The sequence below is a fragment of the Aethalodelphis obliquidens genome, unplaced genomic scaffold, assembly GCF_003676395.1.
Source record: "Aethalodelphis obliquidens isolate GAN/ISIS:26980383/991018 unplaced genomic scaffold, ASM367639v1 scaffold26, whole genome shotgun sequence".
Taxonomy (NCBI): Eukaryota; Metazoa; Chordata; class Mammalia; order Artiodactyla; family Delphinidae; genus Aethalodelphis; species Aethalodelphis obliquidens.
Window position 1 is genome coordinate 17,421,043 of NW_020837970.1, and position 16,051 is coordinate 17,437,093.

Here is a 16,051-nt window from a genome sequence, read left to right on the forward strand (position 1 = left end):
CCCTGCCGGCTAGCCATGGCGCACTAACCCCGCCACGGCGGTGAGCAGACAAGCCCCTCAGGCTGGTGAGTGCTGGTCGGCCCTGATCCTCTGTGCGGGAATCTCCCCGCTTTGCCCTCCGCAGCCCTGTTGCTGTGCTCTCCTCCGCGGCACCAAAGCTCCCCCCTCCGCCACCCGCAGTCTCCGCCCGGGAAGGGGCTTCTAGTGTGTGGAAACTTTTCCTCCTTCACAGCTCCCTCCCACTGGTGCAGGTCCCGTCCCTATCCTTTTGTCTCTGTTTATTCCTTTTTCTCTTGCCCTACCCAGGTACGTGGGGAGTTTCTTGCCTTTTGGTAGGTCTGAAGTCTTCTGCCAGCGTTCACTAGGTGTTCTGTAGCAGTTGTTCCACGTGTATATGTATTTCTGGTGTATCTATGGGGAGGAAGGTGATCTCTGCGTCTTACTCCTCCGCCATCTTGAAGGTCTCCTCAAGAGCTCTTTGTGATAGGGTCATCTGGAAAGGCTGCTTCGAGAAGATATTTGAGCTAAGACTTGAATAACGTGAAGGAGTGAACCAACCATGTGAAGTTCTGGGGGAAGAACATTAAGGAAGAAGGAACAGCAAGGGTAAACACCCCAGGCAGAAATGAATTTGTCAAGTTAGAGGTGGCAAGAAAGCTCCTGTGGCTGGAGCAGAGTGACTGGGTGCGCTGGAGTGTTGGTAGGAGATATGCTGGAGGAAGAGTCAGTAGCCAGAGAGTTTAGGGCCTTGAGGCCTGAGGTAAGGAATTTAGGCTGTATTCTAAGGTGAAAGGAATTGCCTTGAGTAAGTGCCTTGTGCTAAAGTTCCTAGAAGTAGAATTGTTCTTTCCTGAAGATAGGACTTCCGAGCTGACTTCGGGACATTTCCCCAATGGGACTGCATCTTTAACATTATAATTAAATCAATGAAAAAAAGGTTTTAATATATAATTTTATATAATTTCTCTCTCTATATATTTCTATGTCTATCTGCCTGCCTATCTATCTAGAAAGAATAAATGAAAATGAGTTATGCCTTAGAGTTTTTGATTTACAATAGATGTGGTACATCTGTATTTCTACTCTGCTTTCTCTGATTTTCAGAATCAAGAAAATCTCCAATCTGGAGAACCTAAAAAGCTTAGATGTCTTGGACCTTCATGGAAATCAGGTATTGTTAAAGCCCTTTCATTTCTTTCTTATTTGAAAAAGCTCTAGGAAATTTCGTATGAAAGTTTTAAGAATTATACTTGTGTTGAATTTTTCCAAAGTTACTTTACTGATTCAGTGAGATTAGCTTTGGTATTAAGGTATTAAGCTCATTTATATAAGGTTTGGTAATTCCTCAGTGGTAAGTGACAGGTAAAACTTATAAAACATTTAGAATTCTTATAGTTATGACAATTTTGATTCTTATTTAGTCTTTTATTAACTTATAGCCGACCCCAACCCAAGAACTAGAATATTACTAATGATTTTCTTCTACTTAAGTGTTCCTTCTTTATTCCAAGACAACACTATTCTGGATTTCACATTTATCATTCTTTTATTGGTGTTTTTAGTTGGTTTGATCACATATATAAGTGTCTAAATAATGTATTGTTTAGTAGTATTGTCTTTTAATTTAAAAAAAAGGTGTCAAACTATATATTGTCATCAGTGTTTGCTTTCTGGATACAACATTATGTTATTGAGTTTCATCTATTTTGACTACATAGCTGTAGTTTATCTTTATTGTTGTATGTTCCATGGTTTGATTACACAGAAACCTTTTTCTCTGTTTTATTATTGATAGACATTTGGGTTGATTCCTTTTTGTTTGTTTGGGTTTTGTTTCCTATTACGATAGTACTTCTAACAACATTCTTGTACATGTTTCTTCCATACATCATATGTACTCTAGGGTATATATAGAGGAGTGAAACTGATGGGTCACAGGTTATTTAAATGTGTAACTTTAAAAGTTAATGCCAAATTGTCTTCCAAAGTGATTGTACCAGTTTATACTCCCACCAGTAACACATAATAGATCCTGTTGCTTCACATCCTTTTCAACATTTGGAATTTTCAGACTTCTTAATTTTTGCCAATTGAATTGGTATAAAGTGGTGTCCCCTTATGGTTTTGATTTCTAATTCCCTGATTACTATATAACCTTGGATCATTATTCCATTTGATTAGTTTGTCTACCCATATATTTGTCTGTCTTAATTTCTCTGTCTGGTTTGTTATGTTCCCTCTCCTTATTCTTCTCTTGCGGAGCATCTTGGCTGTTTTTTAACCCTTTGCTCTTACATTTAAATTTTAGTCTTTGCAATATGAGTACTTATTTATAAATAGCTACATGAGCTACATACTCATGCAGAAGGTAAAACCTCTCCTGAGGTGGTAAGTGTACATGTTGGGGTGATCTGGGAGTCCCTGCCTGTTGAGAACAAATCTCCCACTTGCTGGGAGATTGGTCAGGTGTAAACCTCAGTGTGATCTCTTTAGGCCTTCTAATAGCTGTTAGTCCTAATTGTTTTGTTGAAAAGCTAATATAATTAATAAAACCTTGATAGATGTATTAGATAGGCCACATCTGCTAGGTTCTAATCTCATCCCAGCCCCATCTATATGTCTGCCTGTGTGTGCACTCAGACGGAGGAGTGTTGATGTCTGGGAATTGTCCAACTCTGCAGGCTGGTTAGTATCACTCTAGTCGAGGGAAAGTTACCCAGTTAGTTAGATGGTGGTGGAAGAGGAAGAAGAATTAGAGTCTTGTCAGTAAGAGAGCATCATATATAAAGGCACTGAGACTAAAAACAACATGATAAGTATGTTTTACTTCTGGAGAATTTAGCACATGTTGAGGGATGGTGAGAGATGAGGCAAGAGAGGTAGGTTTAAGGCCAGACTGTGGAAGGCTTTATATGCCATAGTAAGGAATTGCTATTTTATCTTTCTGTAACCCACTATTTTAAATGCCATTCATCAGTATAAGTGAAACATTTTATGGTAGCAATATTTTTCTTAAGTTTATTTTAAAATGTATATGTGAGAAATAAGATTTATGTGGTTTTTATATTATAATATACCTTTAAGAATTCATGGGCATTACCCAAGATCTATAAGAGCAACTGGTAAATGGATAATGTATCACTTGGTCTAAATATTAGACCAAGTCACCTTGTTACCTTGTTAGCTGACCTGTGTTATGTGTTAAATGAAAATCTGAGTCTTGTTTCAAATATTTAAATCCAATAAACAAAAATTTGGAGTATTTCAAAGCAAAGACAGTCTTGGTGACTAAAAAGTCAGGAGATAGACTATTCAAGTTGAAACAACATGCAACTCTAAAAAAATAGCATCAGGTAGTTAAAAAACTAAAAGAAAATTAAGTGACTGTTTTTTGTGTTTTGAATTTACTCCATTGGAAATAAAAATGATACGTGATGTACATTGTGAAATGAAATATAATTGGTTTATGGATGTGAAAACATTGATAGGAATAGTGATAGTGTTCAAGAAACAGATTGGAGAATGTAAAGAGTTGAGGGGAGGTGAAACTGGAGACAGAGAACAGCTGAGAGACTAATTCAATAATCTTGGTGAGAAGTGATGGCAACTTAAAGTTGTAGCAATAGAGATATAACAAGGGGGCAGGTTGGATAAATATTTAAAAAGTAAAAACATTAAGATTTAGCAATTGATTGTATGTGAGTAGTAAAGAATACAGAGGAATATGAGAGGTTGACTCTCAATTTATGACCTAGATTTTTTTTGTCTACCAGAAAATGTTCTCTTGGTAAACACTTGCTTTAACATGGACACAAATGTGCTTCAAAAAGAATCTTTTCTTTCAGTGACATCTTTTCCTTCAGGGTGAGCTGACTCCTTCTGTGGTTGCTTGCCTGGAAGCAGATGTCTTTCCTATTGCTGAGTAGGAAGGTTGTCTTTATCCAGATAGAGCAGTCTGGGTTACTAGTATACACATACATAAGACTGGAGTATCCAGCTTTCCTAGACATACTAAAAAGCTCTGCTGTCTACCTTGAGACTCTCTCTTATCAGTGTGACCCAAGATTAGGCTTTTGAACATTCCTGTCATCTCTTCTTCTGGCTGTGAAATTTATTAACTGATCAAGAACGCTGCTCTCACCCTACACCACCTTTTTTCTGAAATTTCTGTCATTTGCTCTATGCCTGTGACTTTGTCCCTGGCTGCAACAAGTAACAGACTATTCCATCAGAGATGCTGCACACAATTCTGACCTGTCTGATTGCAAACCAAGAAGCTGAACAATATCCCCAGTGACTTTTTTAAAATTACAGATTCATACCTATATATAAGAGTTAACAACGTTTCTTTTCAGAGTGACCAAACTAAAATGTAGGCATTCTAATTATATGTCCCACCAGGACCAAATAGAATTGGAGAAAGGTATTTTTCTAAAAGAAATGTCCCAGGATTATTAGCAGAAGGGAGAATACACCATATACAGGTTATGTACCCCTTCATTCTGTATATTTATCTTTGAGTTCAGAAAAGCTTTATGTATATGTATAAATTTATGTATATATTTACATATTGCTTTGCCATATACCTATCTCTGTTTTTTTAGTATTTTAGTAGAATTTCTCAAGCTTATGCTGTTATTATTGATTTTCTACAGTGTCTATTTTACTTTTTGCTGATTCTATACATTTTAAATTCTGTCACCTAGTTTTGAAATGTTTTTGTCTATGTCTTACTGTACAGTTCTGTAATCTGCAAATACTGATAACCTTGTTTCTTCTTTTACAGATTTTATTTTCATTTTACATTAGTTACACCAAAAATCTCAGGACAAATTTTAAAGCATGATCATATATTATCTTTATATATTATTGAATTTGTGATAAATATACTTAGGTTTCTCCTCTTGAATGTAGGTGAAATCTAGACGGTATTTCTCGAATATAAGAGAAGGTCCAAACAATATCATAGAAAACTGGATTATAAATCTTAAAAAAAAAAGGTTATTTTAGCCAATATCTGCTTTGAAGTGTTAAATAGAAATTTTCAAATAATATTGTGATGGCAATACAGATGAGAAAATTAATCTTCAGTGATTGTGAAATTTGTTTTAATGTTCAGAAGAAAAGTGTTGTGTATAACTCATTGTTGCTCAAGTACATTACATTAAAAGGTTGAAGCCCTCTGCAAGAAGCCCTATTTCTGGGTCATGTAGAAACTCATCCCGTTGTGCTACGCTTGTTGTATTACAGTAGTGGGGCTGAAAATCATGTTGAGCTCTCATCATTTCATGGGCTATACCCTTTAACTTATCCTTACTTGTGCAACTCAAATTCCTCTGCTGCAGTTCAGTGCTTATGTGCATGTGTATATTCCATAATTCAAGTCCACCATATTGTACCCTGCCTAAACGTTATCTGTCTCCTCTCTTAAGCAGTTTCACTAATAAGGAATATCCATCCTCACCCTCTACTGGGGATCCTAGTTCCTTGAATCTTTTCCATTCAGACTCTTGATTGCTCTCAGGATCCTGCAGTATAAATGGAGAATTAACAAGGGGAACTTGGTATCATTCCTTTTCCTTGCCTTTTCTCTCAAAAAGGTAGTCTGGTTTGATCCAAACATTGTGAGCTTATGCCTTGGGCTCACAGTTTCTATTTCACAGCTAGTATGTATATTTCTCTTTACCTTCATGGGACCTGGCACAGTGTTGGGCACTTAGAGATGCCCAAACAATGGACTTACTGATTATTTGATAAAATATACTTACCATGGTCAAATTATAAAATATGTTCTGTTAGTTAATCTTCACAAGTTAAGTAACTTCACAATATCTACAACAGAGGAAACTGGAAATAGATTTTGAAATGTCTTCATATAAACTTGTCACTGAATTCAATGACTGTGTCTTTTATTTTTATAACATGCACACCTGAGATTTATGCCTGCTAATCATCCCTTCCTCATTTTTTAACAGATTACCAAAATTGAAAATGTCAATCATTTGTGTGATTTGAGAGTTTTAAATCTTGCCAGGAACCTCTTAAGTCATGTTGATAATCTTAATGGGCTGGATTCACTAACTGAGCTTAACCTGCGACACAATCAAATCACTTTTGTGGTGAGTATTAACATGGAATCAATATGTGATTTCTGGCTTTTCTTTTAAGGGAATGAAATAAATGTTATAGCATTGCTTTCTGCAAAGTAAGAATCTAAAGTAATTTAGTTTTTTTCTGAATTTAAATTGCGGATATAATTGTTAAGCTTTATAATATTTTGATTTGGGAAGTGTTGTGGTGTTTTCCATTCTAAAAGATAAATGTAAAATTAGGAGCACAAATGTTATCAGTAAATGAATCAACTAGTGGTAAATGAATACTGAATCCTTTCCTGTGTTGTTATAGGAATAGAATTAATAAGAAAGAAGGTTATTGTTGACTGAAAGTTGATAACTTGTTGCACTGAGAGGGAAAAGGCACAGAGAGGAGTGGTTGAGGGCTTTGAAGACATGCATGAATATCATATTCTTTGCAGTTTTTCAAAGGCAGCTTGGTATGGTGGAAAGAGCATTGTTACATAGGATATGAGAGGCTAAGTGCAGGTCTCCTTCAGCTCTCATTATCTGTGTGACCTTGGGTAAATCACTTTAACTCTGTAAGCCTCAGATTACTTTAAAATGAGGACATAGGGCTAGATCATCTCTAGAGTCCTTTTTGGCTTGCTGGCTCTGAAGAAGGATATAAATATGGTAGAAAGCTGGCATGTGAGCAGAAGGAAGAGTTGGCATCGTGGGGACAAAACTATAGAAAGGCTACTCTGGAACTCTGAGGATGAACTTCATTAGATTTATAGTTTTATTCAAGTTTAGCAACTAAATAACAGCTTGATGCTCAGGTATTTTGAACTTGTGCATATATGAAGAGCTCTAGAAATACGACTTTCAGCTGTATGACATGATACAGGCCAAGAAGACATCTGAGGATTTATAAAAACATCTGTTCTTTTAACAAGTTTTCTTTGTTTACATGCAATAGAAAAACTACATTACGTTTTCTTTGGGTATCATTTAAGCACTTTTAAAGGTAAAATCTGATTCTTAACTTTTTCAAGACATTGAGTTCCTTAGTAAATAGTTAAATGTACTGTAAGTGGTACACTGGAAAAAGCTGGGAGACAGATGATGCCTTATCTCTAGGCCTCATTTTACAGATTGGTTTCATTTTGAAATTTTCCCAGAAAGTCTCAGCCAAGTAATGCTCATATCTTCTAGGAGGTTGGGATAATTTCAGAACCTTCTCTAAGACATGGATTTATCCCAGAACCTCTAAATTCTGCCAGCTCTTTCCCCAGATTGGATTTAAATATTGGAAATGGCTTGTTTATTTTAAAAGACACCCATATTAATCTGTTACATTGCTGTCTCTAGAACTGTTCAGACCGGACTTAATCTGTCCTAGGGACATTGGGTATGGTAACAATCCAAAAAGCTTTGGTAGAGTGGAGTACAGAAATCTATTGGCCTTAGCATATTCCTGTCTATGTTTTGTCTTTCATTTGGAAAATGTATTATACACATCCAGGAATTTGCTTACTGAATTTTCTATTGAGTATTATGTCTGATCATTACTGTTTATAGATTAGGCAGCAGTAAACATGGAAAAGGAAATTGTCTTAATTTCTAAAAGTGAAAAAGATTTATTAAGTATACATATGGTATAATTATCATGATAATAAGTATCATGCATATTAATTGATTGGATATTGTTAATATATGTGTAAGAAAAGATCAGAAACTTTTCCAGCTCTATTTCTTTTTTTTTTTTGTGGTACGCGGGCGTCTCACTGTTGTGGTCTCTCCCGTTGCGGAGCACAGGTTCCGGACGCGCAGGCTCAGCAGCCATGGCTCACGGGCCCAGCCGCTCTGCGGCATGTGGGATCCTCCTGGACCGGGGCACGAACCCATGTCTCCTGCATCGGCAGGCGGACTCTCAACTACTGCACCTCTAGGGAAGCCCTCTATTTCTTTTTTGAAGCATCCTTTTCCTAAAAGAGCCAAGAGACTTTTAAATCTGAGGATTCTTTTTTTTTTTTTTTAACTGTCTCTTCTTTTTTCCAGGGTCAGTTATCATACTAATTCTTTTTGCTTTTTTTTCTCTTATGGTTTTGATTTTCCTCAATAGCTGGTAATCCTTAAATGAAGGACTATGTTAAGGAGTGGCTGGCTCTCCTGTGCAGCTGAATAGGTCTTTTTAACCATAAAATCTCTCCCTAGAATGATCACTAGATTTGTGTAAGCTGTTGAATCCCACACATTGGCAGACCTCCCTTTAGCGTGAGTGAAAGGGAATAGGCAGCCTCACTGTGTAATGCCAAAATAAGAAAAACTACTTTGTGTATGTGTGTGGGTGTGGGTAAGAAGGACTTCAGTAAGTTTTGTGCCAGCTGAAATTGCCATTCCTTTTCCCCCTCTGGTTCTACTGTAGCAGTTATTAACCATCTCCATAGATAAAATACCCATGCTGTCCATCCTTCCTTGATACTGTTTGTTAGAGAACAGATCCTGAGGCTTTAGCTGAGGTTTTCTTCAGCCAGCTGCTCTTTACCCAATGCGTGTGTGCATGGCAGGGGTGGGAGTGGGCTGGGGGTGGGGTGGGTTTGCTGGTGTTCCAGGAATGGCTGTTGAGTAGACATCTTTAATAACACATCTACTTGATTAGCCACAGTTACCCATAGTCCATGCCTGTTCTTTGTATGTACTGACTCTGAGCGTGGAAGATGGCATTCTTTTGGAAGGAATCGCTGCATTTGCAGTGCAGCATCTCTCCTGCCAGTTCTGAGCGGCAGTTTTCTCTGTTCAGGGTTATCTCCAATAAGATCCTATCTGCTTTCCACCTTCCTGAAATTCATCAAAAATATTGATCTATTAATAGCTCTCTTGTTTAAATCATGTCCATGCTTTCACTCATTTTGTGTATTTTATGTTTGTTTCACCCATTGAATCTTGGGAAGGAGATGAAACAAAGGCATTATCTACTTTACCATCTTATCAGAAACCTTCTTCACTGGTATTTTCTATATAGAAAAGTCATTGTTTATTGTATTAAATTCACTGATCTTTTTCTTGGAAACTTTATAAATTTCTAGCCAAATGTCTTTTAAGTTTATATGGTATCTTTCCCTTTTAAAAAACTATGAAACATTTCAGACATTCCCAAAGAATAGGAAATAATATTACAAACATTTGTATGTCCACCAATGAACTTAATAAATAAAAACCTTTTAAATATATTTGAGGCCTACTATGTAACCCTCCTCCAACACATTCCCTCCCTCCTTTGCAGAGGTAACCACAGTTATGAATTTGGTGTTTATTCCTATGCATGTCTTTTTCCTTTTCCTGTATATATCCCTAAACAATCCCATATATATACCCCTAAACAATGAAATCATTATTTTGCATGCTTTTAAGTGTTCTGTAAATGATATCATCAAACTGTACATATCTTCTGTAAGTTACTTTTATTATGCTTTGAGATTTATCTATGTTGATACCTGTAGCTCCAGTTCACTAATTTCCATTGTTATATAGTATCCCACTGTGTGATTGTAACTAAATATTTATTCTTCTCTTTATGGACATTAATATTATTTCTAATTTTTTGTTGTTAAGAAGAAATAACATTTTTGTACATCTTTTTTGTGCATAATTATAACAATTTCTCCAGGACAGTGTCTTTCAGACATTTTTTACCCATAATCTATGGTAGTAAATAAAATTTACATTGAAACCCAGTAATTAAATACATATTTATATGAGTACGTTATAAATAATGGAAACAAGCATTTCATGACTATACCTACCCTTACTGCAATCCATTCTGGTATATCCTAGTCTATTCTATCTCATTAAAAAATGTTGGTCTCACAAAAAGTTAGTCTCAATCTACTGAATTGATTTCTTGACGAATGAAAAATTAGTTTGCAACCTGCATGTGAAAAATAATGCTCAGTGGTGGATACTTTGGAGAAGCATTGCTGGGTGCCAGGATTATGCACATCATTTCATTTTATCAGCTAGCACCACGTTTTTCTCAAAGTGGTTGTACCAAATTACATTCCCATCAGCATTACCCGAGGGTTCCTTTAACCTCACAACCTTAGTGACACTTGATGTTGTCAGACCTTTTCATTTCTGCCAGTCTTGTAACTATAAAATTGTATATATTATATTGAGATTTTAATTTAATTTCCAATGAGATTGAATGCCTTTCATCTTTTTTTCATTTTTGATATTGAGATTGCCTCTTCTGCAAATAGCCTTATCCTTTGCCCACTGTAATAACTTTTTTCTTCTTTTTCATATTGATCTGTAGTATTTCTTTTGTTTCTGCTGTCTTTTGAGAAACAGAAGTAAAAATCATCAATAGTTTCCTTTATTGTTTCTTCTTTTTGTTTGAAAAATCCTTTCTTATGGGCTGAGGACATAAAGGTATTTTTCTGTGTTGTCTAACAAGAGTTTTAAAGTTATTCTTCACATAGAGGTGTTTCATCTATTTGGAATTCACTTTTGCTTGTGATGTGCAGTTGAAATCCAATTTCTTTTTTTTAAATTTTCTCATGGATTACCAATTGTCCCAGCACGTTTTATTGAAAAGTGAATTATTTTTGTTCTTCCCGCTCCCCTTGGCAGTATCTTAATTTAGCAAATTAAATATCCACACATGCATGGGTCTGTGCCTGGCCTCTCTGGTCTGTTTATTTGGTCTCTATCCATGTTCCAATATGACACTGTCGTAATAACTATAACTTTCTCTTATGTTCTAAGAGCTAGTAGAATGAGGTCCCCAATCTTCCTTTCCCTTTCCTTCCTTTCCCAGCCTTCCTTCCTTTAAAAAAAAATTATCTTGGTCTTTTCTTTTTCTGTATACACTCTGAAAATAGCATGTTAAGTTTCACGAATAACCCTACTGGTCTGTTTGATTGGACTATCTTTTAAATTGAAGACAGCTGACGTTTTTATGACATTGCAGGCTCAATATCATAATGTGAACATGGTATATTAATATGAATGGCATAGTATGACTAGAGCACATTTCTCAATTCGTATGTCTCATCTGATGATTTTTATGCTTTTCTCCATAGAACACTTATTTGTTTTTTGTTAGATATCTTCCATATATCTTATACTTTTTTGTTGTCATTGTAAATTTTTTTGGTCAGAAATAGATTTCTTACTGTTATTAGTATATGGAACCACAGTTAGTTCATTGACCTTAAATCCAGAAACCTTGCTCAGACACTTAACAATTCTAATAATGTGTCTGTAGATTACCTTAGATTTTCTGGTTAGACAATTATAATTTTTTTTGAACAATGGTAGTTTTTCTTTAATCATTATATATTTTGTTTCTACTTATTTGATTGAGCTAGACTGAAGTTTGATTTAACCTTTAGTACAAAGTTGAATAAAGAAACAAAAGTGGTCATCCTTGCCTTATTCCTGATTTTAAAGGAAATGCGTCACTGTCTATGTTTGCTAACTGCCATTTATCAGTCTGAAGAAATTGTCCTCTATTTTTAGTTTGCTTAGAGTTTATATTATGAATGGTTGTTAGATTTTATTCAATAATTTTTCTACAATCCTTAGACTGATCATATGGATTCTTCTTTAATCTTAATTTTGAAAATTATATTACAAGATTTTTGTAATGATAAGTCATTCTAGCATTTTGGGTTGTTATGTATGTTATGGGCTATATAGCATACACATTCCTTTTTTGTTTGCTAATATTTGATTCACAATATTCACAACTATGTTAATAAATGATATTGGCCTGTAATTTCTTTTTATTGTTCTTTTCTGCTATCAAGGTCATACTGACCTCATAAAATAAGTTGAAGAGTGCTTCCTGTTTTAATATTCTGTGATTCCCTATTTTGATTTCCTGTTTGGTATAAATCTCAGCTTATATGAGATAAAGATGATCTGTTCCTTGAGTATTTTGGTAGAATTTTTCTTGTAAAATAGTCTGCATGGTTTTAAACCGTTGACTCAGTGTAATAGTGGACATCAGTTTTGATACGTTGTAGTTTCCTTTCATCTAAATTCTTATTTTATTTTTTGACTGCTCTATCTATAGTCTTGTTCCTCTTGTGACTTCTAATAATGCTTATTTATACTTTCTTTTTTCTTGATCAGTATTGTCTGAAGTTTATCTTACTAGTAGTTTCAAAGAACCAGCTTTTAGCTTTCTTGAACCCCTCTTACAGCTTTTAAAAATATTATTTTTTTGACTTTTGTTCTTATCTTTCTTAGTTCCTCTATTTAAAAATTTTTCTCTCTAAAGTTTTGTGTTAGGTATTTGATACATTGGTTTTCAGTCTTTTTTATTTTTTGATGTAAGCATATAAGGCTATAAATTTCCCTCTAACTGCCACTTCAGCTTCTTCAAAGAAGTTTTGAAATTTAGTATTTTTATTATTATTTAGTTCTAAATATTTTCTAAGTTCCATTATTTCTTTGATCCAAGTGCATATTTAAAAGTGTATTTAAACTTTTTGATATGTATGGATTTATTACTCTTTTTTTGTCATTCTTTTCTAATTTAATTGCATTGTGGCCAGTGAATGTTGATTATATGTAATTGGTTTGTGTTAAGGTTTGCTTTATTGCCTAGTGTGCAGTTACTATTTATAGTCAATACTTAGTATATTTGCCTAGTACGTGGTCAGTATTGAAAGCTATGTTTCTAGGTGCTTACAAGATTTAAATTGATGTATCTTCCTGGTAGATTGTTTCTTTTATAATTATGTATTAACTGCCTTTATTACTAACTCCTTCATTTTGTAAGTATTTTATCAGCGTGGGCTACATGCCAAGCACTGTTCTAAGTATGTAGTATATATCATGAAGCTAACAATACTTCTTGCCTTAACATTTATTTAGTCTAATGTTAATATCAGCTTTCTTTTGGTTGTTTTTTTCCTGGTATATGTTTTTGATCCCTTAACCTTTTTAAAATTTAAAATTTTGACATAATTTCAGAAACTGCTGCAGCAATAGTATAAAGAATTCCCAGTACCCTTCACTCAGAGTCCTTAAATGATAACATTTTAGTACATTTGCTTTATCCTCTCTCTTGATCATTCTCTTTTTTCCCTTCTCTTTATAACTACCAATCTCTCTCTCTATGTATATATTTTATACATATAAATATATATGTATAAAATATATATATATATTTTTTCTGAACCATTTAAAAGTTGTAGACATAATGCTTCTTTATTTTCATATACTTTAGTGTGTATTTCCTAAAAACAAGGAATTCTTTTACATAACCATATTATCAAAATCAAGAAATTAACATTGATCTGATACTAATATCAGATCTATAGTTCCCATTCAGATTTTCCCAATTATCTCAGTAGTGTCCTTTATAGCAAAAGAAAATCCAAGGTCATACATTGCATTCAGTTTTTTTTTTTTTTTTTTTTTTTTTTTTTTTGCGCGGTACGCGGTCCTCTCACTGTTGTGGCTTTTCCCGTTGCGGAGCACAGGCTCCGGATGCGCAGGCTCAGCGGCCATGGCTCACGGGCCCAGCCGCTCCGCGGCATGTGGGATCTTCTGGGACCGGGGCACGAACCCGTGTACCCTGCATCGGCAGGCGGACTCCCAACCACTGCGCCACCAGGGAAGCCCCGGTATTTCCAATTTTTGGCTTTAACAAATAAAGCTACTATGAATATTCTTGTGGTCTTTTATTTATATATTTACTTTGGTGGACATATACTCATTTCTCTTACATAAATATGTAGGTGTATCATTACTGAGCCATGAGGTAGCTGGGTGTCTAAATTTATTAGAAACTGCTGAACAATTTTATAAAGTGATTATACCATTTTACACTCCCACCAGCAATAAGTGAGAATTCTAATTGCTCCACATCCTTGCCAACATTTGACATTGACAGTCTTTATAAGTTTAGTGATACTATGATTTTCATTGTAGTTTTAATTTGCAGTTACTTAGTGACTAATGATACTGAGCATCTCTCCAATTACTTATTGGCCATCCTGGCATATCCCTTTGTGAAGTATCAGTTCAAGTCTTTTGCCCATTTAAAGAAAATGGGTTATCTTTTTATCCTTGAGTGTGGTGGATCTTTATTCTAGATTCAGTCCTTTGTTTTATATATGTATTGAATGTATTTTCTGCATGGCTTCCTTTTTGCTTTCTTAACAATGTTTTTGATATGTAAAAGCTTTAACTTTTAGTGACATACAATTTATCAATTTGTTTTCTTTTATCATTAGTGCCTTTTTTGTCTTGTCTAGAAAGTCTTTGCTTATCCCAATATCATAAATATGTTCTCCTCTGTTTTTTTCCAGAAGGCTTATAGTTTTACCTTCATTTTATGTCTGTCATCCACCTTTAATTAAATTTTGTGTATGGTGTGAGATGTAGAGGTCATGATTCATTTTTCCCAAATAGGGATGTCTGTTTGCTCCATTGCCTTTTATTCAAAAGACCTTGCTTTCCCCATTGAATTAAATTGGTTTCTTTTTCAAAATTGAGTTATAATCAAATGAGTCTTTTTCTGAACCTTCTGTTCTGTTACATCTATTTGTCTACCATTATGCCAAGACTATACTGTCTAATAACTCTAGCTTTCTAATACATGGAGATATTTGGGGAGATCATTAATTTAATGAATTTAATTTGCTTAGATTTTATGTGTGAATAAGAATGATATTTGGTTAAAAGTATGGTTAAGTAAATCTAAAAGAGCTCTTTCAGTAATAATGAAATAAAAATTCAAAGTGATATTTTATTATTGGTTAATCATAAGTTTATTTTCACCAGGTGTTACATAAAATAATTGTGAGATGGTATCTTAGATTTGATTAAATACGGTAATTTTATTACCATACCTAATATTTGTGTTTTATGAATCTGCAGATTCATTTCTTTCACTAATTATGGGAACATTCTGAGCCTTTATATTTTCAAATATTGCCTTCTCCCACTTTCTCTTTTTCTACTTCTTACACACCTGCTAGACATGGTATGGACCTTCTTGTTCTAGTTTTGTTTCTTAAAATTTCAGTCATTCTTATTTTTCTCTGCTACATTTCTGCATGATTTTTACTTCTTTAATGCTATCTTTCAGTTCACTGACTTTCTTCTCAGTTTTGTCTAATCTGATTTTCAGTCCATCCATGAGTTTTTAATAATGACCATAATTTTTTGTTTCTAGAAGTTCTGCATGGATTAAAAAAAAAAAAACAAAACGCCCAGATACCTTTATTTATAGCATCGTTTTTTCCTCATGTTTTGATTCATTTTATTTCTCTAATAATTTTAAACATAGATATTCCATAGTCTTTATCAAGTTATTATATTTTCTTAAGTTTTTGGTAATTCTACATTTGTTGCCTAAAATTTATGCTTACTCTTGCTCACAGTAATTTTTTCCCATAACTTGATCATTTGGGATTGTCCAAATGCCGTAAAATCTGAATTGAGTTTGTGTCTTTCCAGTGAGTTTCGCCAGGAGTGGTGGGGGCAAGAATGCTGGGGACCCTTTTTATGAGGAGTCTTGTTAGATCATGCATGTGATGTAAATTTGAACTAAAAATTCAGATGTGGAAAGGCCCATGATTGTGAAATTGAGACGTTTTCTATTTTTCCTCATAGCTGTTATATCTAGCTGTCTTAGATTATAAAGACTAGAAATCTCTTAGTCAGAGCATCAGTGCGTGTTTATTAATCTGGTTTTTAGTTCCTTTTTATTTGGGGGGAATTACAACAGTGTATAGAAGAAAATCAGCCTGAAAGAGTAGCTTGCAGCTAGATTGACTGATATCTATTGTCATGTAATGAGTAGTAAATAAATATAAAAAGTAGGTACACATATTAATGCCTTTGGATAATAGAGGCAGATAATGGACTTTTTCCATGGCAAATAAAAGTGTGATGAGTTGTTGATATGACGGTTTACACATTATTCCTCATATAATATGTGTCTGTGTTACAAAGTGATGGCTATA

The 16,051-nt window shown here is 34.5% G+C and overlaps 1 protein-coding gene across 5 annotated transcripts in view; it reads left to right on the forward strand.

Annotated features, from left to right (window-relative positions):
* Positions 1 to 16,051, forward strand: part of LRRC49 (leucine rich repeat containing 49) — a 129,454-nt gene that overhangs the window by 16,862 nt on the left and 96,541 nt on the right. For all 5 annotated transcript variants that reach the window (XM_027123494.1, XM_027123495.1, XM_027123496.1 and 2 more), the window contains 2 exons: positions 1,105 to 1,171; positions 5,976 to 6,119. In XM_027123494.1, the coding sequence (XP_026979295.1) occupies positions 1,105 to 1,171; positions 5,976 to 6,119 (211 nt within the window). The remainder of the gene's footprint in view (positions 1 to 1,104; positions 1,172 to 5,975; positions 6,120 to 16,051) is intronic.